Source organism: Falco peregrinus, chromosome 7, assembly GCF_023634155.1.
Source record: "Falco peregrinus isolate bFalPer1 chromosome 7, bFalPer1.pri, whole genome shotgun sequence".
In the NCBI taxonomy this organism is placed as follows: domain Eukaryota; kingdom Metazoa; phylum Chordata; class Aves; order Falconiformes; family Falconidae; genus Falco; species Falco peregrinus.
Window position 1 is genome coordinate 9199462 of NC_073727.1, and position 24077 is coordinate 9223538.

The 24077-nt window shown below is 39.6% G+C and overlaps 1 protein-coding gene across 1 annotated transcript in view; it reads left to right on the forward strand.

Moving 5' to 3' along the window:
* Window positions 1-20958, forward strand: part of NID1 (nidogen 1) — a 46869-nt gene extending 25911 nt beyond the window's left edge. Inside the window, exons 13-20 of the mRNA XM_005239164.3 lie at window positions 4396-4620; window positions 5248-5420; window positions 7480-7606; window positions 12501-12672; window positions 14622-14779; window positions 16225-16348; window positions 17504-17616; window positions 19127-20958. Coding sequence (XP_005239221.2) covers window positions 4396-4620; window positions 5248-5420; window positions 7480-7606; window positions 12501-12672; window positions 14622-14779; window positions 16225-16348; window positions 17504-17616; window positions 19127-19248 — 1214 coding nt within the window. The 3' untranslated portion in view covers window positions 19249-20958. The remainder of the gene's footprint in view (window positions 1-4395; window positions 4621-5247; window positions 5421-7479; window positions 7607-12500; window positions 12673-14621; window positions 14780-16224; window positions 16349-17503; window positions 17617-19126) is intronic.
* The last annotated feature ends 3119 nt before the right edge of the window (window positions 20959-24077 follow it).

Consider the following 24077-nt stretch of genomic DNA (forward strand, 5'->3'; position numbering starts at 1 on the left):
ATAATCTAGTCTGACTCCTGTGTTCTGTGGTCCTTGGAATGTAAATCTTCATCATGCCTTTGATCCTTGTTCTGCTCTACAGCTTCTCTCCTAGGAGCTCTTTCCTGTGTACAGGTTCAACTTTTCACTGTCCTTTTGAACTGTGGTTACCAGAGCTTCACACAGTATTCCTTGAATCATGTCCCCAGTCCCACATGGCATCTCTATACCTATGTGGTATATACCCTTTGTATATGCTGAATTCTTACTTACACCCCCTCACAATCCCTACAGCGCTGAGCTGCGTGCTGGCAGCTTATCTGCTCACAGTTATCTGCTGATAGCTGTGGTCTGCTGATAGCTTTTTTTCTGTTGTGATCTCCAAGAAGAGTCTATCTTTAGAGGCTGGTCTGCAGTGTATTCCAAGAAGGGTAACGTTCCATTTGACTGTGTGAATCTACTTGTTGGTTTCAATGAGCTTGGTTTACCTAGTGATGAGGTCCTGTCCTTCTCATGTTTTGTGGCCTTTTTCTCTTCCACAAATGATGCAACCTATGGTTGTATATTTTCTTCTGGAAACTTAAGGAAGGAATTACATTTCTTAATAAGGAAATCTAAAACCAAGACTAAGGTAATATGGGAACTTACTAGAAATACCACTACTTCATGACATTTGTCCACTGACTCGGGCGATTTTTCAGTTTTTAATCATTTATCAAATTACAGTAGCCCACAGTATGGTGCTTTGTTTCAAAAATGATACTGTCCTGTGGGCGTAAGCAGACTGCTATAAGGAAACACTAAACTATAAGGTCAGTGTGCTGCCTTCATCAGCCAAGAATCTACTGTGTCAAAAAGCCACAAGAACAGATTTTTACTCAATATTCTAACAAATACTAATCAGTAATGCTGAAAAGCGGATACTGAAAAATGCTGAAACTTGGTGCTGATGTTAATAAATGGCTGTTGCTACCCCTGCTTTCCTGCGTCTCTGAAGATTACCCAGGTCTTGCTCTTACCATTGGTTTCATCTTTGGCAGTATGAACTAACCCTAGTGTGTAACATTTTTCTCATCATTGGCATGCTTGTTTAGCTTGGCTTTCAAATGTGGGTTTCAAGAAAGGTGAGAGCCTCTGAAAACCAGGACTGGTAGCCCCTGGATATGAATCCTTGAAACAGGCATGACTTCATTTCCATTTGCTACAATCAGGTATAGCAGTAGATGTAACTGTGTGTAACACCAGGTAGGCATTATTTGCTCTTAGCTCTAACTGTTGTAGTTAATGTATGTTTTCTTCATGGCAGTCAAGAGATGAGAGAACTCTCCTGATTTTAATTGTTCTATGTCTTTGAAGAGTCTGTATTTATATTAAAGGAAGAGCACTAAGAAACCTCATTTAGGCTGCTGTACTGAAGGAAAAGAAAGTTACTAGCCATAAGGTTTGTGTCTAGAAAGTGGCTTACAAAGTAGCCCTTATACTTCCTAAATGTGTGCCAATTCTTGTGGTATGTTTTGTTTAGCTTGTGCTGTTAGCTTATGAAGGAAGGGAGTGTGCTTTATTTACTGTGTCAATCTCATCTTTCAAACTCTGTTATAACTTGGCTCATTTCAGACAATTAATGCAATTTAAAACTTGCAAAATCGGACCATCTTCTCTTAAGCACACAGAGTAAAATGTATGACTGTATAGACAGTATAAGCAGGCTATTTATCGCGACCAGCTGTCATCTGTATCTAAGATTATTGTGCCTTCATTGCTGCAAAGGCTCCACCACTTGCCTGGGATTCAGCTCGCTTTTCTTTAGGTGCCTCTAAACTGTAAGAATAGCAATCCTGCTCTTGATTCAGAGATAAGGAGAGAAAAAATACAGTATGGATTCCAAGTGCCTGGTTTGGACTGGCATGACTTGTTTAGAGGCTTGTTTTGGTTTGTAAATTTTAATATTGATTAAATTTATGTTAGTGAGTTGAAATGTGTTTAATACTGAAAGACAGGTTAAAATGATTCAGCCAGCACAGATGAACATGGTAACATTAATCTGTTTTCAAAATGTTTCTTTAAGATGGGTTACTTACTGCACATGATGCTGTTAAAAAAGTTATCGCAAATAGATTTTCATTACCACATAAGCAGTAAAACACATAGTTATTCCTAAAGTGAGCATCACTATGGTACTTGACATGTTTTTATGCAACTGAAAAAAATTAGTGTTGATGGGAGGTTTTAGAAAGAACAAATCATATTCTCTGCCTTCTAGAAACTGCATACTCATCTTGAAAATTAATTTGTCTGACTAATCTCTTGACTAATTGCATAGGCAGGCCATTTGTGAGATTGCTCTTGATCATTGCAATATAGGTAGTCTTGAAAAATTCCATCAGTATTTCTGTATAAAATCTGCGGATATAAATGTGAACATTGTCTGGAAATTAGAACAGACATTGGTATTTCAAATTACCAGTAATACTAATATATTTTATGTCTGACAGCTGGGGCCTATCAGGGAGTGTGTACACACTCCTTCATGTAATTCATATTCAGTAACGCATTTTCATATATCTAGTCTTTTGATTTAAAAAATTGTAAGCTGTTGGGTATTCTCTAATTCTGGGAGTTTCAGATGGGGAGGAAAAATGACCAGCTTCTACATTTGTTTTTATGTCCTACTGAAGAGGAGCTAATAGTGCCTCTGAAAGATGACATGAATGCAATGAAGATTTTGTTCTGCAATGAAGAAAAAGCAGGGTGGGTCAGTTTACTGATACTCTGTATTCCCCCTGCTTTTTCTTGTGAGCAGTGCATATTAGAGCTTAAAAAAACCCAACCACCCAAAGAACACAAAAATTCCACCCCAAAACAACTGTGGCAAAACTATCCAGTTACTGGAATCAATATTTCTTTTTCCTGCATACTGCATTGAATAAATGCAAACAAAATTTAGGATAGATACTGAAGGCTTTCCTTCAGGGTCTGGTTTTGTAGGTTGATTCAAGGCTTTCCACCACCCACATTAAAGCTGATGCCAAATATTTCAGTTGTTTAGTGTGAGCTGTTCTCCAGACATTTATATTTCTTTAATTGTGTCCAGGTGCAGGAAACTTGTCCAAAGCTTTTGCTTGCATAACTAGTTTAAATAATAATAAAAAAAAGGCCTTCTTTTTTGTATTTGTGTGATTTACACCACAACACTCATTAGCTTTTTGCTGAGCTGGGCTGGGTTTAGTCTGAGCCACACATAGCTAATAGCTAATGCTGTCCACCAGGCAACGTAAAAACAAGGAAGGAATAAACAGCAGTGTAACGTTAAAGCCTCTTCGGCAGGCAGTTTGTAGTAAGTGTTTCTAACTGTAGAAGTGATAGACAGGAAAAAGATACTCCCCCATAATTAAAGGCCGCTTTTTCTTAATGCACAGAAACCTTCAGGGGTCTCAAGTGTAAGGTAAAACTAAGCCAGATTTCTTTGCCTAGAGAAAGAAAAAGATTATTATTTTTGTATTATTTTAATTTAATTTTGTTGTTTGGCATCTAGAAGGATATATTGATCCAGATGACATTCCCTATTGCATGACAAATAATATCATAAGATGATGTATATTTTAGTCCAGACTGTGTTGTAAAATGCAAACCAAAAGAACCAAATCCCTGAGTCTCCTGCTAATTTGGAAAGTCTTTTCTTGGTAGTCTCTACAGTAATACATATACATGTGGTGTAGCCATTGTGCATCATATGTTTGTCTGCATACATAAGTAGTATTCCTGTTTTCTGTATTGCATTATTTATGCACCTTACCAGGAACTGGACAGTCTGTCCCTGCAATTTCTTTCTTAGGTCCAAAACCACCAAATAAGTTCTCAAACTCAATAACAAAACTCTAAAAACCTAATGTACATCAAAGCAATGAGTTGTTTCACTTCCCAGGTCCTGTAGCATCCGCCTCGCATTGTAGTTTTCTCTTGTGCCTCTGAATGGAAAGTCAGCTTTTAGAAAAAAAACCCTTTATTCACTGTATGGCCTGGCTAATTAGTCACATTTTAAGGCCCATGGATAATTGCCCAATGAGTAGACATTGGGTTCACAAGTCAGACAGAATGTTCTTGCTAATGTGCCTCAAGGAGAATGACAGTGTTTTCCAGATTCTGTTTGTGAACCTTCAGTGTAGGAAGTTGCAGGGGGGCTATTTGTTCTGGTTTAAACTAGACAGTGAAAGGTAAAGTTACATAAGTTTAAGGCAAATGTGTCTATTCCTGAAGGTGAACTGAGGGCATATGCCTCCAAGGTTTGTAACAGTGTCATGTTCTTCCAGTGGTAAGAATACTTGCACTGTTGTTAATGGAATATAGTTATTAGTTAAAACAGAAATATTCACTGGTCTCTCTCTTTATTTTTTTTATTTTTTTTTTTTTCTTCCACAGAAGTGGAAAAGACCAAATGCCAGCGTGAACGAGAAGTAGCTCTTGGAGGTGGAGGCACTTTCTTCCTGAGGGAGATAAGAGTTGGTCACTTCATTCCCCAGTGTGATGAGCATGGGAATTACCTACCCACTCAGTGCCATTCTAATAGCGAATATTGTTGGTGCGTAGATAGGGATGGAAATGAGATTGATGGCACCAGAAGCGGCCCAGGAGTTCAACCACCATGTAAGTGACTGAAGCACTTGTTTCTTGTGGGTTTCCCAAATGTGGTGCTCGGTCATGTACCTGAGGTGCAGCACTGACTTGGAGCAATGCAGATCTTTGCTGTCCCAGTGATGATATGCATTGTGCTGCAGCCCTTAGGTAACTCCAGCATACGCTTTTCCTTCAGCCAGGGCATCTGGAGAACTGTGGTGAGCCTCTGGATGAGAAGATGGTTTTCTAAATCCTTCCCTGCTTTGAAACCATGAGGGGCCCTGTAGTTTCTGCCCTCTGGGAGGTGGGCAAATCTGAATGTGTGGTAACCGAATTGCCTCAGAAAATGAAGGATGTTCCTTCCTACATCTTCCCCACTTCACCTGCAAAATAAGATAGCTTTTTCTAAACGTATGCAGGTAAAAGCAAGTACAGAGCTGAACATGAAAAAACCTATTATGTCAATTGCTCCTTCTCTGTCAGCCAAGGGGAAAATTCAGAAGCTTTCTGCATCTGATTAGTTATTAGTGTCTGATTATAGGACCGTTTCCTTCTAAGAAGTCTGACTGTAATTGTGTCTCTGCAAATAACAAGGAGCTTTGTTATGCTGTACAAGCTAGGTTTTTTTCTCCATCTGTTTTTGTCTTCATTAACAAGGTCTGAGCACAGCTGCTCCTCCTGTTGTTATTGGGCCCTCTGTCCGACCAGATACGGTACCTCTGCCACCAGGAACGCACTTGCTCTTTGCCCAAAGTGGTAAAATTGAACATGTTCCACTAGAGGGAAACAATATGAAGAAAAATGGTGCAAAAGCACTCTTGCATATTCCAGTAAGTAACCTACTATACTAAGTCCATGTGGTTTAGAAGACTTGTGACAAAGATGAAAGTGAGAGTGTTTGTCTATGTAATTTGATAATACGAGTTCCAAACTTTCTTTACACTTGATTAAAATGTTAGTATCCCATCACTTTATCACTGAAAATTCCTGACCTGACTAGTCAAAAAGCCTAAAACTGAGCTATAGAAAAAAAATCATTTGCCTTTAAAGAATAGTTCATAAGACAAAAATCTAATATTTGTGATCTCATGTGCCTCCAAGAGCTCATCGTCTAAACTCTCCCACACTCACGCTTCCATTGGCTTTCTGACTCTGGAATAAAAGTCTAGGAGAGCAGTATGTGGAGTCTACAAGAGCAGTATATGGAGAGGCCCTTTTTTTCACTCTTATTCCCTCAAAGGTTTTTCCTAAATCCTTAGTCTCTTCCTGTTTTTGTTTTTATTTTTTTTAGTCAGTTCTCTGTGCTTCTTGGCTACAGAAATATATAGAGAGATTATAGTTTTTCTTATTTTTTTCCTTCCTTCTCCATGTGCAGGCCCAGTGGGTGGTAAATCTTTTTCCCACACTTTACTACTGTCCTGAAAATCATTTTTCCTTGAAAATTAATCCCTGATGCTGACATGATTTTCCATCACCTGTGACACACATCAGCTCTTCTCCCTTCCAGTTTCATCACATTAATTTGTTTTGCCTGGAGCCTGGAATTTGTTTTTTCATTCCAGTGTTACTGTATTTATAACAGATAGCAATACCAGGTAGCATGCTGGCCTCTTTTTTTTTTTTTTTTTTACATTACCATGAATATTTAGTAGACTAAATACTGACTAAATTACACAGATTGTTGAGTAAATAGTACTGAAAACTGTGCTGTGATGTAAGGGCAAAATCAAGCTTTTCTTTCTTGTCTAAAGTGTTGCTGCAATAATGTAAAACTGAAGTAAAATACTGTGTGCAAAATGGGTTAGTTAGGCTGATATAGAGACATGGTTCTGAATCCTTGTTAGCTAGTCTCATGATTTGCTTGATCTAGCTTGAATGAATTAATTAGAGGTATCTTCAGTAAAGAGCTCCCAAGAGATAAGATGCAACTCTTACTTAAAACTTTGAATTAAAATGAAACTTTCAGTTTCTGCTAACAGTCTTTTCTCCATGTTGTCTCAGTGTTGTGTATTTGCAAAGTGACAGTGTTCAGCAGCGTGGAGATGTTCAGATTATTTTGTAACCTACAGCATTAATGTATGCTGATGAATAAGCGTGTCTGTTTTAATGCATGGGTTTGGGCCATCTTTCTAAGAAGTTGCAAGTTATAAAAGCAGCAAAGATGAGAGACCTGGGAATCCATGTGAAATTATTATTTTACCCTGAAAGTCTCTTTTCATTTGCCTGGAGGAAAGAGTTTCAACTCTAAATTCAAACTCTAGTCCTATCATCTTCTGCCTGGAGAATTGTATATGTATGTTCTTTGTCCTCAAGCATATTCTTTCCAGAAGAATAATTTATGGAGTAGTCTTTTAAGCTATTTTTTATTTTTGAACTTAATTTTGAGTCGAATGATGCTATGCAGATAGCACTGCTTAAATGTAGCCACAATGCAGGGATAGATGAATATACAGAACGCAAGTCAGATTTGGTAGAAATCATTATCATGGAATCATTTATTCCTCCTTGAAGGGAAAGAAAGAGAGAAAAGAGCACACAAGGAATAACACAGTAAAGGAGCAACATGAACTTACTTTAAATGGATATGCATGTGAAGTTGTAGAAGTCAGACCAACTGTTCAGGACTAATATCTGTAATGCTTCTTTGAAATAAGACAATTGCAAACTGTGTCTGCTAGTTAAAAGGGACTTTATTTGAAAATCAAAGTATTTTTCTAAACTATTCTAGAATGACTGTTACCCAATTGTTTTTCCCTGCCCGTCCTCCCCATGTCCCACTTTTCCTCAAGAATTTTGTTTTTTTAGACTTGAGACTTAGATCTGTAAGCTAGTGCTGCTGACATATAATTGTTTGGCATAAGCTGATGTATCTTGCTTGTTGACCAACAGGACAAAGTTGTTATTGGAGTTGCTTACGATTGCACAGACAAGATGGTTTATTGGACAGACATCAGTGGTCCTTCGATCAGCAGAGCTAGCCTGCATGGTGGGGAGCCAACAACCATCATCAAAACAGGTAACAGCACTAAATTCTTCCTCTTGCTGCTCCCTAGGAATGGCATTAGAGACTTGACTTTCGTAATATGTACTTTCCAGGTGTTGCCTGAGCTGTAGCATTACAAATTGGTGTTATTTGGTTAAACAATAACCAGAAAGTCTGAATAACATAAAATGAAAAAAGATCTGTTCCCTATGAAATAGCCCTTCACTGCCTCTTCACTGCTAGGCAAGAAGTCAATTCTCTTTAAAGCAAGTTTAAGGCCAGAAGTGGGAGCAGTCAGTGAGATATTTGTCTTTAGTTGCAGTTGCAGGGTACTGTGTCTAATCATTGACTATCTTGTGAACACCACTGGGGATGTTTTAATTGAAGGTTGCAGGATTTGAACGGTGAATCAAGCTGCTGTGGTGGTTTTAAAGCACATCTCAAGGCACAAATGGGTGCAGAGTTCAGAGCCTCACAATCTGGGCTTTGGACAGTGTCTCAGCTCCTCACAGGAATGTTTAGAGGCAGTCTGTACCCAGTTACAGTCCTAGGCTGTGCTTATGTTCTTGCTGTGTTTAACAAAGGAAAAAAACTCCTCCTTTGGATGCTTTGTCACTTCTGGGGAAGAACCTTGATGTAGACTTGAGGCCTTTACTGCTCTCTACCTGTGGTGACATTCTTAGGGCTGCTGCTGTAGTGGGGCAGCATGGCTAATGCTCTCAGGTCACGTCATCCCAGATTTTTAAAGTGCACTCAAGACCTCGCTTTCCTGTGTTGAGGACTGGCTGTGCTGTTGTGCCCAGCCTGGCAGCCTCTGTGTAGCCCAACTCTTTCATAGTCACATCTTGTCAGCCATACTGGTCAGAAAGGGGGGTCCAGCATCCTTCCTGTAAAGGTCCCGTGTCCCTGGACACAAAAGTAGGCTGAGCTCAGACTATTTATAGATAGACATTATTCATGCTTACAATGATGCAGTGGCTACAGGATATAAATACATGAAGGAAGGTTATCATTGAAACCTAGGTCACGTGCTGGAGTAGATCCATCATTGTTCAATGTATTTATGATCTGAAAAGGGGATGATGGATTATCAGTTTAGTGTTGAATGGGTATTGAACACAAGCAAAACTAAAGCTAACTAAAGAGTTACATTTATATGTTCATATGGAATATCATCTGTGGGTGTCACTACTTTTTTTTTTTTTTTTTATATTCTAGCAAGCAAGGTAGGTGCTGGCTAGCTGAGATTCTGTTACACGCAGTCTTTTTCTCTACTATTCTCTGCCTGTCAGCTGCCCACTGCTGAGAAAAGACTGGGGAGCAAGGAGGTTGAAGAGGAGAACCTCTGCTCTCTGTGCCTGGGCTTGGGGACCAAACAGCTGAAAGGTGGTTAGAAACTGTTTCAGCTGTGACTTCCCGTGCTTCCCACTGAAGCTGTAAAATAAAAGTGAGTAAAGCCACCTTGTTCAACTTTCACCCTTGGAGTTGCTCAAGGATTTGAAAATTGAACTAGAGGGTATTGTGGGGTTACTGCTTTTACAAATTATGTCCTGCTTTTATATTCTTTTACCCCAAGACTGCTGCTCACTGTGGTCCATGTTCATTTTAATTCGAAGCATTGGTGTAAGCCCATGCATCTTAAATATGAAAACCTTTTTTAAATGGAAATGGTTAGGGGAAAGGACAGGTTTGGAAAACAAAGTGAATGGTAAGAGGGCATTAAAAATAGCTGGAGGCACTTTTTGAATACTAGTGTCATACTGCATAGAATTCAATACTTTGAATTCTAGTGCCTAGAAAACCTGTGAAGTCAAGATACTGGAGGAGGTTGCTTTTGCTTTGGAACCTTTACAGATATCGTCACAAAAATTTAGGAAATTATTTTAGCAAAACGATCAACTGGTTTTAAAACTCTACATTAAATTTGCTTTAGTTTTCGTTGGATGTCTTGAGTTTCTCTACCTGCAGCTTGTGCTTCAGAATAGCCAATTTTCTGGGATTTTCTGTTAGGAGCAGTGGAGAGATGGGGGCAGCTTGAATCCTGCTGTTGTCCTGGGAAGGGAAAAGGGAGAGCTTAAGGCCATCCCATACCATTCCAGCAATTAGGGAGCTTCATATTTCTGTACAACTTGATGGCTGAGATATTTGCAAGACTTCTTTTTCATCCCAAGATATTTAGTCTGAAAGGGACTCAACCTATAGTGCAAGCATGTGCCTGTATAACTACAAATTCTGTGGGGACTATTAAAGTATTTCCTCAGATTCTGCATTTTACAAAATGATGGAAATTACCATTGCTAAAAATCTTATATGGATTAGTCTGTCTAATGAGAATGTATGTGCATGCATTAAAATTCTTGCAACATATAAAATGTTTTTCAAATATTTGTGAAGGCTTTCAACTAGATTTGATTATTTCAGATAATTCAAGATGCTTCAATGCCGTGGGGAAACCTCATGGTTTTAATCTGCTACAAAAAACATTGATTGTGTAAAGACATCTCATGATTTCTGTTTTTGTTTGCGTAGGAAGTGAATGCCATTCCTGAAGAGACGCGCTTTACTTTCTGTATGTTAACAGGCTGTTCAATAGGAGTCAGAACAAAATAAGGTTGAATATTCAGTATTTGAATGGATGTCTTCTATTTTGGTCAAAACAGAAACTTTACAATTTCAGGAGATAGGAATATGCCTTCTTCCCAGAAGACTCATGAGAATTCTTTGTTCTGATTTGATCTTTGCCTTTTTCCTCCTGTGAGCTGCAGCTGCTTTCTTCAGTTCACATGTATTTTTGTGGAATGCACTACTTCTTTTGTTTGTTGAAGCTCTTGTGATCCAAGTTGCGTTGCTTTGCAGAAACACGTTTTATTGTGGAGCCCCATCCAGTTCTCATCTATCCCTGCAGCTGTATAGCCTGTGGAGGCTTTCTGAGTTCTGCAGCTGGGGAGGCAGGTCAGGAAGGAAAGCTTTCCTCTTTGTTGTAGTTGCTTAAGTCCTATCAGCCGCACATGCCTGTGCAAGCCTGTCCCCAGGGACAGAGCCCGTGACTGTATCAGGCCTGGTGACAATATAGCAGGAAGACATTCGTGCTTCTGGAAAGACCGGTGATGCATGAAGCCTATATATTTCCTTATCCCTCCATGGGGGATAGTTTTTTATGCCTCACTGTCAACCGGACAGGAAAAACGTTTACTTTAGACTTCTTTAAATCTCCTGGTGTATAACTGGTACAAGGGAACTGAAGCAAGGAAACTAGTCAGGGAACAGCGGATTCTGGGAATCAGAACAGAACAGCAGAAGGTAGCAGGCATAAGATCTGCTGCCTTCTTCTGTTTCCTAAAACAGGCTGGGAGCTCCTCTACCACCATTTAGTCAGTGATCTGATTCTAGAGGCTGGGGATTGTCACCACCATCACCTCAAAACGTCTGCTCTCAGCAGCCTCTGTCATTAGCAAGGAAAGAATTAGGAACATTTGAGGGTCTGAAGTATATGTCAGGTGGTTTCTTGCAGATGACAGGTTTAGCTCTGCAGAAGGATTTGGAGAAATGCAAGTAGTAACGTGAAATCAGTGCAACTAAGTTAAAGTACACCCAAGTGCTCTTGGGAGGAACAAGAAGGTAACATTTCATTTCTTGGCCCCCGCCATGTATGAGCTGTGAGTCAGAAGCAGTGACATACATCTTATTTGTTCTCTTCAGCAATGAATATACATCCAGAATGTCATGTGTCCAGGTTGAGTGTGGCAAGTGTAATCCACCTGTGTGAAAGAGCAGAGGTATTTAAGCTGTTATGCAACTATTACTCATAGCAAAGTCACAGTAGCAAATTTTAGACAGCTTTACGCACTGTTCTGGACCATATGGTTTTTCTCCAGAAGGGTTGTTTGTGTCACGTAATGTTTGTTTAATGGCTGTCAGTAAATAAACTTGTGAATTAATAGAAGGCTTATGGGCCACGTTCTGTCATTCCTGGATATTTACATGACCTGTGCATCTGCATTTGAGAGGTGTTTTTTTCAACAGCTGGCTTGTATGAAGGGTCACTTCACCTCTTTTTGGGAGTGACTACGTACAATCTTTTCTTTTGGAACTGAAATTGGACTAAAACTGATTTGTATCTGTCTTTGGCTTTGTGACATCCCACACAGCCTGCCTGCTCTTTCTGGATGGATGTACGAACTTTGAAAAGTATAGAGCAGTTTTTTTTACAGTGGCTGAATTAAATGTTGGAGTGCTATATATTTATTCTGCATCCTTCATCTGAGTTGGAACTTACTAATGCTAAAGCAGTAAGGTCATTATGTGCTATTTCCTGTTGCTGTTGGAACAAGTAACTGTCCAAGAAACTGTGCACATACAGTACTAAAACAAGTTCCAAAAAGGATTGCTCTGCAAAAACAAAGAACTGGATCTGAATTCCATCAGTTAGCTAATATCGTTTATCTCTAGTGCTTTGGAGCTTGATTATCTTTAAGTATTGCATTGGCTAAAATTGGCATAAATCCAGTTTTTTTAGAGGGGTGCCACATATGCCAGCACAAAGAAAGGGGAATATTGAGAATTACTAAGTCTATTCTAGATCTTGGCCTGGTAAGGAGGGTAGAATAAGTTTCTGATAATCTCTACTGTTTATTTCTCTGCTACTCTTTTTTCTGTGTCTTCTCCCCAGGGAAAGTTTACATGCGTGATAGGTTGGCTCCTCACAGAATTTGTCTTTCTATGTATTTATGAAAGTTTTGTGTATTTAAACTTTATAAGGCAAAATGTGTATTCCTCTTCCAGCTGACATGAAGTAGCTTTTGTTGGAGCACAGCCAGAAAACTGAAGAAAACTTATCTCAGTTAAGAGTTATGCTTATGAGGCTGACATTGTGTATTGGGATTAAACATAACTCCTAGGCACGTGGTTTTTTTCTGTTCTCTTGCAGACTTGGGAAGCCCTGAAGGGATAGCTGTAGATCATCTAGGTCGCAACATCTTCTGGACTGACTCTCAACTGGATAGAATAGAAGTGGCTAGGCTGGATGGGCGCCAGCGTCGCATCCTTTTTGACACTGGCCTGGTGAACCCCAGAGCAATCGTTGCAGATCCTGTGAGAGGGTATGGATATGTTGTCAAGACATATGTACAAAGCTTGTTTCTGTTTATTTATTTAACATGACCGTATGCACCGAGGCCATGTTTTTAGGCTGTCTGTAGACAATAATAGGACTACCTGTTCCTAAACCAACAAACACAAATGAAACAGTCTACTTGTGTCTGAGTGGTATGCTGGAAATAAGATTTCTAAAATGCTCGCTAGATAATACTGTGATATTTTGTGGAGAGGCTTGTCAAATACTTATTTTTACCTTACTTTCAGTTTGTTTGCAGGATGACAAGCATTGCCTTTACCTAAAAAAAGCTTTTTTTTTTTCACAAGATTACTGATCTAAAATACTAGAGTAAGCAATCTTACATTTTCGTTTCCATCATGACAGCCCTTCCTCCTGTACAGTGTTGCCGCCTTTGACAACTCCCATGGTGTGTCTTTTGTCATCACTTTCACTTCATTCAGTTGCCTGAGAAGGTCCTATTAGGCTTCTATTTGAAGATGCAGCTAACTACCTACTTTAAAAAATTGAGCTTGTAAGCTGCAGTCACAGAAATAGCCTAGCAGAGTGTCAGTAGAAAAGTGTACATGCTTTCAAGTTATGGTTTCAGCCTGCAAAAATGAAAGTGTATATATACTTTTATGTAGCCTTTGATCTGTTGACATTTTTCCTCTCTGAATACTGGAAGAAATACAGGGAAAATTAAAACTACTACAGAGTCCATGGTAGTACCACATGTCTATTGATTAATGTCTGAACTTGCCTGCTTTTGTCCTGGTGCAACTTCCTGTAGCGTGGCTACTGCTGAGGAAAGACATTTCAGTCAAAATACTCAGAAGCAGAGAGGCTTTCTTTTCAGTCTTGAATTGCTGGGAACCTCTAGATATAATTGATATAATAGGCATTTGGAATGCTGTTAGGGAGAATTAATTTATGAACAGAAGTACTGTCTTGCTTAGGGAGTTTTTTGGAAGATGCATCCTCATGCCAGATGTTTGCAGGTGAGGTTTGTACTGAGAAAGAATGCACGTGATCCATGACAATTTAAGTGATACAAAATCAAATGAAAAAGTAATGGTATTGACTTCTCTAATTCCTTTAACGTAAAATGAACTTTTATGTAACAGTCACATAATAGTGGGCTGAAAACACATGGATGGATGCGCATCAAGTTACAGCATAATAAGGAAAACCAAAGGTGCTTCGTGGTGTGAGAGAATGGGAGAGGCACAGGTGTAACCAGACTGAGGAGAGACCTCTGTTCCATGCAGAACCCCGCTGATGGAGTAGGCCTCTGGGTTCAGGTCAAGCAGCACAGACTTGTGTCTCCAAGTAGATTGTGTGTGTGTGTTAAGGAGTAAACAACAAAGGTGCTTGCCTTTTGAAGAGCCGTGTAAACTCTCAGCCACAGAAAATGAATCCAAGAGAAACTACCACTAACGAATGGCCATTAATAATAAAGCGACAGTGAATCAGGGGTTCTCCCTTGACCATAAACTACTCTGATTCTGTTATATGTTGCTTACGTGGTACACTGAAAAGAAAAACACAATTTTGAATGAATCTCACAAATGTACGTCAAATGCTACTGCTGCTTAGCCTGAGCAGACATGATGGGTAGTGAGGAGAAGAACTGTAGACATTTTGAATGGTCCTCAGAATGCTGAAATAAAGGTCTCTTTGCCTGGCATCTTGCACAGAACCTAAACGATGTAGAGAAAGCATTTCTTCTCATGTGTGCTTGCTCTTTTTGTTTTTAATGGAAGTATAGCATTTGCTACATCTTTATTGTACTTTCATTGTTTCTATATTGAAGTGCAATGCAGCCTTTTTTATTTATTTCAATGATTTGGCAGGGGTGTGTGTGTTACTTTTGTGTCCTTAGCATTTTTCTTAATAAAATGATCCTTTGAGATCAGTCACTATTTTAATTCTTGCCTTTTTCTTTCTCTTAAGAAACTTGTACTGGACTGACTGGAACAGAGAAGCTCCTAAAATTGAAACCTCATACATGGATGGCACAAACAGAAGAATTCTTGTTAAAGATGATCTTGGGTTACCAAATGGGCTGACATTTGATCCTTATTCCTCAATGTTGTGCTGGGTAGATGCAGGTAAAGAGGTCCTAAAATCTTTCTTCATTATAGTAGATTAATAGATAGAATAAGTATGTTCAATCCTGAAATTATGCACAGCCAATTAATTTTTATAACTCTTTGGGCTGCATCTTAGATTTCATGCTTTTCTTTTTTGCTTTAACAATCTCTCAATTTATTCATTGTTACTACTGCTATAGCATTCACATGAGGCTGTGTGCAAGCTGAAAGATATCTATTCTGATCACAAAAATTTCTAGGGATGCAACAGGTTTATGTCTGTGTGTCTTCTATGTGGCTATCCTTCAGGCAGTGCTTAGTCCTTTGTAGAAGAAATTGTGAGTTTTCTTGTAGAAGAATTTCTTCTTGTAGAAGAAAAAAGTGAGAGACCAGAAAAAAACCACAGCTCTGTCTAATCTGGCCCACAGAATGTCATCCTGGCACTATTGTTATAAGACCTGTAACCTTAGGGAAAGTCCAGCTTAATTTGACTGAAGCAAGTCTTGAAAACGCAATTCATAGTAGATTTAAAGATCAAGAGATGAAGATTCTGCTATTCGATCCATTGTTAGTTTGGCAGAGGGTGGAAGAAAAAAGAAAAATCGAAAAAAAAAAAAGCATGCTTTTAATTCTCATTTAAACTTTTTGTGTGTGTGTGTCTTACTGTCTTTCTCTCTAGACTCTGCCAGAGACCTCTTCCTGTGAAGGTGCTTTTACACTTCAAGTCACCTTTCAAGTTTTTGATAAACTAAAAAGATCAAGCTCTCTTTTCCACTGTAAGACACTTTCTCCAGGCTTCAGATATATCTCCTTGTGCTATCCTCTTATTTTTTTCTCTATTCATCTCTTGTTCTCACATTTGTCTCTTTTCCTTTTTCCTTAATTTTGAAACCCACTACTTCAGAGAAACCTACAAATGTTTACATTCACTAGCAGTGTGCCCAACATGTAGTAGCTTTGCAGCTAGAGCTAGACCTTTTACACCCTGTTAGCATTCTACAAGTTAGATGTTCTTCCAGCAGTCTTGCCTTCATGGCCCAACCCAGCAAGCATTTTAGGAATACGCTCACCAAACTAACTTTGCAAAAATGCCTTCCAGAGGAGGTGGAAGGCTGAAGTATCCCTCCAGGATGGAGGAGACCTGTCAGCTTCCACACTAGCCTGAGGGTGCTGATATTTGTAGCAGGAATCTCAGCTTGTGAGGAATGGCCATGGCTGCACTGGACATCTGTGTTCCTGTAAGTTAGATGGTGTGCTGATTAGCATTAGTACCAAAGTACTTTTCCGTCCACTCTTTGGCACATGCAGAGATGTGACATGAAGGAGGGCTTTGGCTAAGCAGCATACTGAAAGATTTCCAGGAAGTTTACTCTTTTCATGCTTGCATGCTTATGGTTGTCCTTCATCCTTCAAGAGAGCTCTCTTGCTCTGGTTCAAAGGCTTAATTGTTTCACTACACCCAGGTACCAAGAGGCTGGAATGCATGAACCCTAATCAGCTTGGTCGACGAAAGATTGTTGAAGGAATTCAGTATCCTTTTAGTGTTACAAGCTATGGGAAGAATTTATACTACACAGACTGGAGAAGGTATGTTATCTGCTAAAGAAATTATGGAGTGTTTTAATCTTTTCTTCTTCCTGGTAGAAACTGAAGTATATACTGCATTTCTCATGTCTGATCTCTCACACACATTCCTGTTTTGTTGCTTTTCTGGCAGTAGCTGATGCAGGGTGGAGTGGATGTGTAGAGCTGACCTACTGATGTTGCCGGTTAACTGAATTTTCATTTTCAGCATAGTGATTTGTCCTCTAAGAAAATGCTCTTAACACTGAACGTCTTTGGGAAAGGAGTGGGAGCTAACACATTTCCCTTATGGCTGTACTTGCTGCATTGTAAAGGGCAGAAATTTATCACTCATGGCTTTCTATGCCCTATGTTATCTCTGTGTTTTACCAGAAATAAGAAAAAAACATTTTTACTGTCTTGATGACACTTTCGTTGTTGCAAATGATCTAAAACGTTGACATATGATCAAGACTTTAGAGTTTACTATATTTTCCAGTAAAAAAAGAATCCGGTCCATGCACCTTGATGTAAGTTGTTGTGTGAGCTCTGTCTGCAAACTCTTACACAAATGACTCCATCAATTGCCGCAGGAAGAGCTATTAATGTGTGTAAGGATTTCCAAGCTAGAACCTCATAGCTGGGAAATGCTGTTCTGGAATAGGCTTGTATAAATGGGAAACAGTGTGTTATAGGTCTGTCAGCTGACTGCCCTTTTATGTTTAGGAAGAAAAGATTGCTTATGACTAGCTGGTGTTCTTTCTGGGTATAAGGCTTCACCCGAAATACAATGTTGTCCATAATCATTATGCATAATAGCTGCAATGTCAGCTATACGGCAGAAAATGTCGGAGGGGCAGAATATGGAAAATGTGTCAATACTACTAATAGAACCTTTCCTGTAGAGGCACATTTTTCTGTGTCAGAAGTACCTTCAAAATTAGAAAGGTATCTCCCTGCTAAATTTCTTAGCTGCCTGGAATGAAGTTTATGATGTATTTTGAGTTGTCCGGGAAAAATGAGGATTTTGCTTCTGGCATCACTTCCTAATTGTAACAAAAAAAACCAACTTGAGATTTCTTCCCCCTCCTCTTTTTTTGTGTGTATGTGTTTTGTTTTGTTTTCCTCTGTACTTCCACCTTTATCTCACTTCTATATATTCTCTTCTGTATGTGGCAGGGATGCTGTTGTAGCAGTGGATCGCACAATTTCAATAGAAAAGGATAACTTCCAGCCTCACAAGCGCTCCCGTCTCTATGGAATCACTACAGCCTTTGCTCAGTGCCCAGGAGGTAATCCAGCTGATTCTCAAGTTTTTACAGCTGTGCAATGCCTTAGCATATAAATGAACTTAGTAACAGCTCCCATCGACAGGCTGCCAACTGATCTAGGAAGTTAGTAAATAGCTGGTTAGTGCTTAGATTTCTGTTTACCTAGAAATTAAAAGCCACCTACATTTTTTTATTTTCATAAAAGCAGTTTTTACGGTTGCCGTATGAAACCAGAATAGAGAGGGAAGAAGGAGCCTGTTCTGTCCTTCATGAAAGGGCAAGTGTATGATCGAGATGAGGATCTGACACGGCAGAAGCTGCTATGTTGTCATTGTCTAAACTGAATGCTATATTCATGGCTAAGGCCTTATTTACGCATTTTTAAGTTTAAACTACAGAAATACCATGGTCTTCCAGATGTCTTTAATGAGATCCAGTGTTTTTAAGAAGGGAATGTTCAGAAGACAGCAGGTGGTAGAGTAGCTGGGCTGGTCTTTCTGCTCAGTGGAATATTAAGTTTTTCAGATACATTATTGAAAAGCCCCTTGTGAAGCTTAGAAGACAGGAAGTTGATACCCTTGAAAAAACAATTTGTTCCTTGGGAAGCAATATCACAGTTCAGTTATGTTGTTCTTAGGAGAAGAGTTCACTTTATTATTATTATTACAATGTGACTGGAATTATAGGAATTGCATTTTTTACTTTAGTCTTAAAAGACTCCTAAGATAGTTTCTCTTCAAATTATTCAACATATATAGTAAAAAACATAATTTAATTTAATTTAATTGAAATCTTGGTTCAGAGCTTAAAAATGCATGTAGTGTCATAATTAAGAAATCAGTTACATTGTTGTTACTAGTTAATTCACAGTTCCATTTTGGCAGTCAATGCAAAACAAAACAACACTGTCTGCTCTGTGTGCTTATGTTTATGACATTCAAAACCTTGGCGTCATTTCTTTCTCATTGTATGTTTGTTTCAAGTATTTTTCTGGGACAGATGCCTTTCTTCTCAGATCCACTGCTTCTGGCACTGCCTTCTCTTTCATTGTACCCTTCCATATTAATGCACTCCTCCCCACCCACCCTATTTTTTGGTTTTCATGGCTCATTCCTCCTTGTTTTTGTAGTGGGTGGTATCCAGGGATGATGTGCTGTAGCGTTTCGGACTTTGTCCCCACATGTTGCACTTTCTCTATTTCCTCACTCACCGTCTCTTCATTGTAATGTGTGTGACCACTTGGCCAATTTATGAAGGGCTTTTCAGGAACAGACCAGGTTTTTCATGTTGCTGCTTCTGCTCTGTCCCGATATCTTGATCTTTCTTTGAGGTGAGTATCAGAAGCCGACACAAGGGATATGATGACTCTCATGTCCCCAGAGCATATTTTGCTGTACTCTCTATCTTGCTATGGCTTGTTCCTCTAGGGTAGTCATGAAATCTGCACTACTTTTGGTTTTATGTGTTTTGGGTTTTATTGTGGTTTTGCTTTTATTTATCTTTACTGTTTTACATCTCTGTTCTTTCCCAGGACATAACTACTGTACAGTGAATAATGGAGGTTGTACTCACCTCTGCTTGGCTACCCCAGGAGGCCGTTCTTGCCGCTGTCCTGACAACACCGTTGGAGTGGATTGTATAGAAAGAAACTGAACATTAAGATAAGCTTTAGAGCAGCAGACACCTTTTGGAAATATGTTGTAAACAATTCACTCCTATCAACACAATCAGGCCTTAAAGATAAGTGCTCCGTGCTGCTGACAGAAAGCCACACTGTGTATATGCAGACACACACACAGGCAATGACTGTTTTGTAGCAGTTAAGCAAGACAGAGCTGCCCAGGTTGGGTCCAACTGCATCTTGTTCCTTGTAATGTTATCTCTTGGCTTTTAAAGGTAAATGTGGAAGCCTTAGTTGCAGCTGTGCTGGGCTAGGAGGATGTGCCTCTTGGCAAAATTTAAGTAACGAATAGCAAACAGAGTAAAGAAGATGGCATGACTCCGATCCTGAGACTGGGTTGTACCTCTGAGTATGCAGCAGTTATCTGCATAATGGCATGTTTAGCTCATCATATACGTGGCTGGGCCATATCTCTAGCTGAGAAGCAACCGGGGGGTCCTCAGGATGCAAAGATGTGTATGGGAACACCCAGTAATATCACAGATTTAATGTGGAACTGCATTCCTTCCCACTACCAGTCCTTCCACTTCCAAAACTTGAATCTCAGCTTTTGACTCTTGTATTACAGAAGTACTTTATCTATGTGCTGTGAGAGTAGTTCTCACCCTAGCTCATGTGATCCTTTATAGATAATCATCACTGCTTAGTGGATGTATTTGAAGTTTTTGTTAGATTCCAAGATATTTTTCTTCTGTCTGAGGTGGATTCTTCAGTAATTTCCTAAAATCCACTAAACAAACTTTAGATATAGATCTCAATTGTTGATAGTTCATCAAAGAATGGATTTTGATTCATTTGGAGATGTTTGGTTTTAAAGACATACAGAGTCACATTTGTTTCCTGAGAGTTTTTAAAATAATATTTCTATGTTTGGTTCTATAAGTCTGAAGGTGGTCTTTGAATTCTCTCCTAGCAATCTTTCTTGGCAAACCATGCCATGCCTTTTTGTAGATAATGAGAAACCATGGCAGTTAAAAATCTGATTTTCTGAAAGGTCACCTGTGTCTTGCTGCTTAAATGAAAAAAGGTAGTGATGCCCCATTTGTGTGCCAGTGTTCAGTAACAGCAGAAAGGTGTGCTGAAAATCAAAGCTGACATTTTCATCACCACCAGTAAGTTCGGAGCGGGGAGGGAAGATCAAAATGCATATTCTTAGGTCAAATTAGCAGTACAAATCTGGGAGTGAAGTTTGGCTTCCACACTGTGTGTTGTGCAGTAAGCTTACCCGCAAGCCAGCCTGCAGCAGCGGAACAGAACAGGGCTTGTGAGGCTTCCGCCAGAGCACCTGTCACAATGTCATGATCAGAGCAGTAAGCTAACATCCCCATTTCCTCACTCCCTCTTCAGACACAACATAACAGTTTTAAACAGAGTCAGTTCTGAGTCTTAACTGTGTGACATCTTCCTCTTTAATTGTATATTTATCCTAAAATAACAAAGCATATAAACATTTCAAAGATTTTTTTAAAAAAATAACTTGTTATAACTTTTAATTCATTTTATTCATACACTTAATCAGGTATGTCTTACTGTAAATATGAAAAAATTGTTGAAATGAAGGTGCTTGGTAACTCTTTCTCCAGAATTATTCACGTATCTGGTGAAATATTAAAGTTTACACTCTGTACAGGTATCTACAGTACAGTCAATAAAAATTTTTGGTTTTTATTTTCTATAGAAAAGTCATGCCTGCAGAAGGAAGTGATATGTGGTGTCTCAAATCTCTTTTCCTGTTGAGTTCTGGGGTTTAGCCGTCTCTCATATCTGGCGATGATACCTTCTAAGATGCAACACTACAGGGGAAAAACTGCTGTTGGGGCTTTTGTATTTTGAAACCAGTGGGATGCTTTTATTCAAAACAAATATGTTGGAGTGCTTAAAGGACGTACAGCTTCCTCTGTTTTGACACAGATTCTTATGGGGTTTTTTACTGATTGTTAACTCTTGTTTAACTTTCATAAGTAAGCATAATTCAGTTATACCATACTTCAGACTTCTATATTAGTGGAAATATAGGGCAAGGACTAGATTAAATGGGGGACAGAATTTATCCCTCTACTCAAAGAAGCCCTGGTGCTGAGTTTCTAGGTGACAGGGTGCTTTGCTGCCTGCTGCCACAGCACGCAGGCTCTGTGTGTGGCTGCAGGTGTGCTGTGACTGCAGGGCAAGTTGCAAGCCGAGTGAACTGTGCCTGCTGGAGGTGGTGATGCTGAGATTTAAACTCCTCGACTTTTATGGCTGCAGCGTGTCAGTGCCTCAGGGGGTATGGCAGAAGGCTCCAGAGAACAGTGTAGATGGACAGCTGGAGAGCAGCGTGCCTGTCGAGTGAGCTATTGGAAGGGCAAGACAGTGGGGCAGCAAGGAGGACTACTGGGATCTAACAAGTGGCGTGTGTAAGTTACAAGAGGAGGTTGGTGTTGATCTGTGCTGAGATCTACGTGTGGAATTGGAGGGAACTGGGCCTTTAGTTCATTCTTTACTGTATACTTTGATCTTATTTTTTTTATTATGATCCGTCAAAATTGATGATTGCCTGCTTGGTGTTTGGACCAACACAATATTCTTCTTTGTGTGTTATGACAACTGCTAATCCTGTGCTAATTAATGAGCAGTGACAAAGATGTTAAGGAAAATATACCTCAGCAGAACTTCTAGTGTTAATTTGTGAGCTCCTATGTAGCCTGTAGGACAAAGAGAGAAACAATATTACCATGGACCCAGTTTTTAGACTGAGTGACTGTTAACTCTGCTATCACATCTGACAGTAGCTAGCACTCGATTACAGGAAGCGTCAGCAGACCTGGGCCAGCAGTGTAGATGTGGCAGTCTGCATAACTTCAAAGCAACCTTCAGCATTCTGGTCCCTAAAAATGAGGAGCTTTTAAAAAGCTCCAACATTGGGGTTTTTTTTCTCAGCAAATACTTGTTGCTAACTTCAGCTGTTGTAACTCTATGTCAGACTGCAGCAAAGGCAAAGCTGTTCCCTCGGGGAAAGGAGGCCAGCAGAAGCAGTGGCTTCACCAGAAGGGACCAGTCCCACTGTACCCCAGGTGAGGCAGATGGTGCTGGTCAGGGTAGTCAGGTTCAGCCCAGGGGCCAGACCACCAAGCAAATCTGCAGTGATAGGGTAGGTCTGAAGTCAAGTTGGGAAATTGAGTCAGGATCATGGTCAGGTCTGGACATAGTGGCCAGGATCAGTGATTGCCAGGCAAGTCCATAGTGGCGAGGCCTGCAATCAAGCTGGGAAGTTGGCCAGGGTCTGGATCAGTGGGTTGTATGGCTGTGGCACAGCTCAGGCAAAGAGCAGGGTGAGAGCCTCAGCTTTAAAGCAGCTTGAAGAGGAGGGTTGCCCTTATTGAGGTCTCCCAACAGAGCTGTTTGAGGATGGGCCTCTGTTGAAGATCCTTCAAGTTTTCTTCATACCTTCTGCAACCAGCGGGCCTTGAACAGCCAGCTAAGCTCCTGGTGGTAGGAGTGTGCTCCAGGTCCTGACGCTCCAGAGTTCTTTATTCCTGTACATATTTGCTTTCTCATTGAATCTTGCTAAATCTTTGGCCTCTAAAATGATCTGTGGTGTTGATTCCTTATTTTTATCACAGTCTGGGCAGGAATCACATCCTTTGAGATTTGGCATTAGCCATTTCAGGGTATCTGTGCTGTGCCTATCATATTTTTTTCAGTTAAATGTTCACAAGTATTTTGAATGCTAAAAATGTGAATTTTCTGTTTCCTTCTTCTAATCCTAGAGAGTTAACGGCACCTTTTTATAACACAGGGTTTTCTCATGCTGACATGGTCTAACTTATCTACCTTATCCTGACTGTTGCTTATTACTGTCTGACTGCTGTAGTCTTGCTCAGGAGCAAGTAAATTTCATATGTGTTTTTACATTGTGTTTTGGGTTAGAGGTAATGGAAAATAGGATGTGTTTTATTTCATTCTTAACATTTTTTTATTATTATAATAGGCTGGTACTGGTAAGTGTGTCAGTGTCTGGTTGAAGAATAGATTCAATGTAACTACAGTTCACCTTTTTTGCTACAAAATATAGTAGATTCCCAAGTAAGGAGAACAATTGCTTTGATGGTTAAACAAAAGACATACCTCTTAGATTTATTCCAGAGGTAAGTTAAATGTTTTCTTACATGCTTCCATTCAGATCTTCCAGCACGCAGAAAAATATTTAATGGTAGGACCATTGATGATGTTTATAAATGATGTAATAAGTTGCAAAAAAGTGAAATCTACTGAAAGTAGTACTGGTTTTCTGATGTCTTGATGGGGTTGTTCAGCTACCTTTCCATCCAAGGGTGTTTGAAACCCCCAACATTTTAACCTGTAAAGAACTCTCTCCTCATGGAGAAAATCCAGTATGGCTTTCTGAAACCCAGCATCCCATCCAGTGTTGTTCCAAGGTGGCAATCTGCTTACTTTGCGGTTCTCCAATTGCACAGTTTTGTCACAACATATTACATTTTTAACTTGCAGGCATATAATTAAGAATGACAGATGATTACTAGAGGATAATGGCCCCTCAACGGCAGTGTCACGATGCATCAGTTTAACCTATGGTTAAATGCAAACTGTTTTATGTGTAGTATTTCATAGTATATTGCTTGGACATCTTGCTGAAAAAAAAAAAAAAAAAAAAGGCAGGATGTGAAACACATATGGCTGTAGAAAATACAGTTGTGGGAAGCCCCCTGCCTGGCCTGTCTGTAAGAACTAAATATTCCCTCCAGACCCTGAGTCCCCAGCTGGGGATCTGGCAGCAGTTGGTTCATTAAGTGATTGAATCACC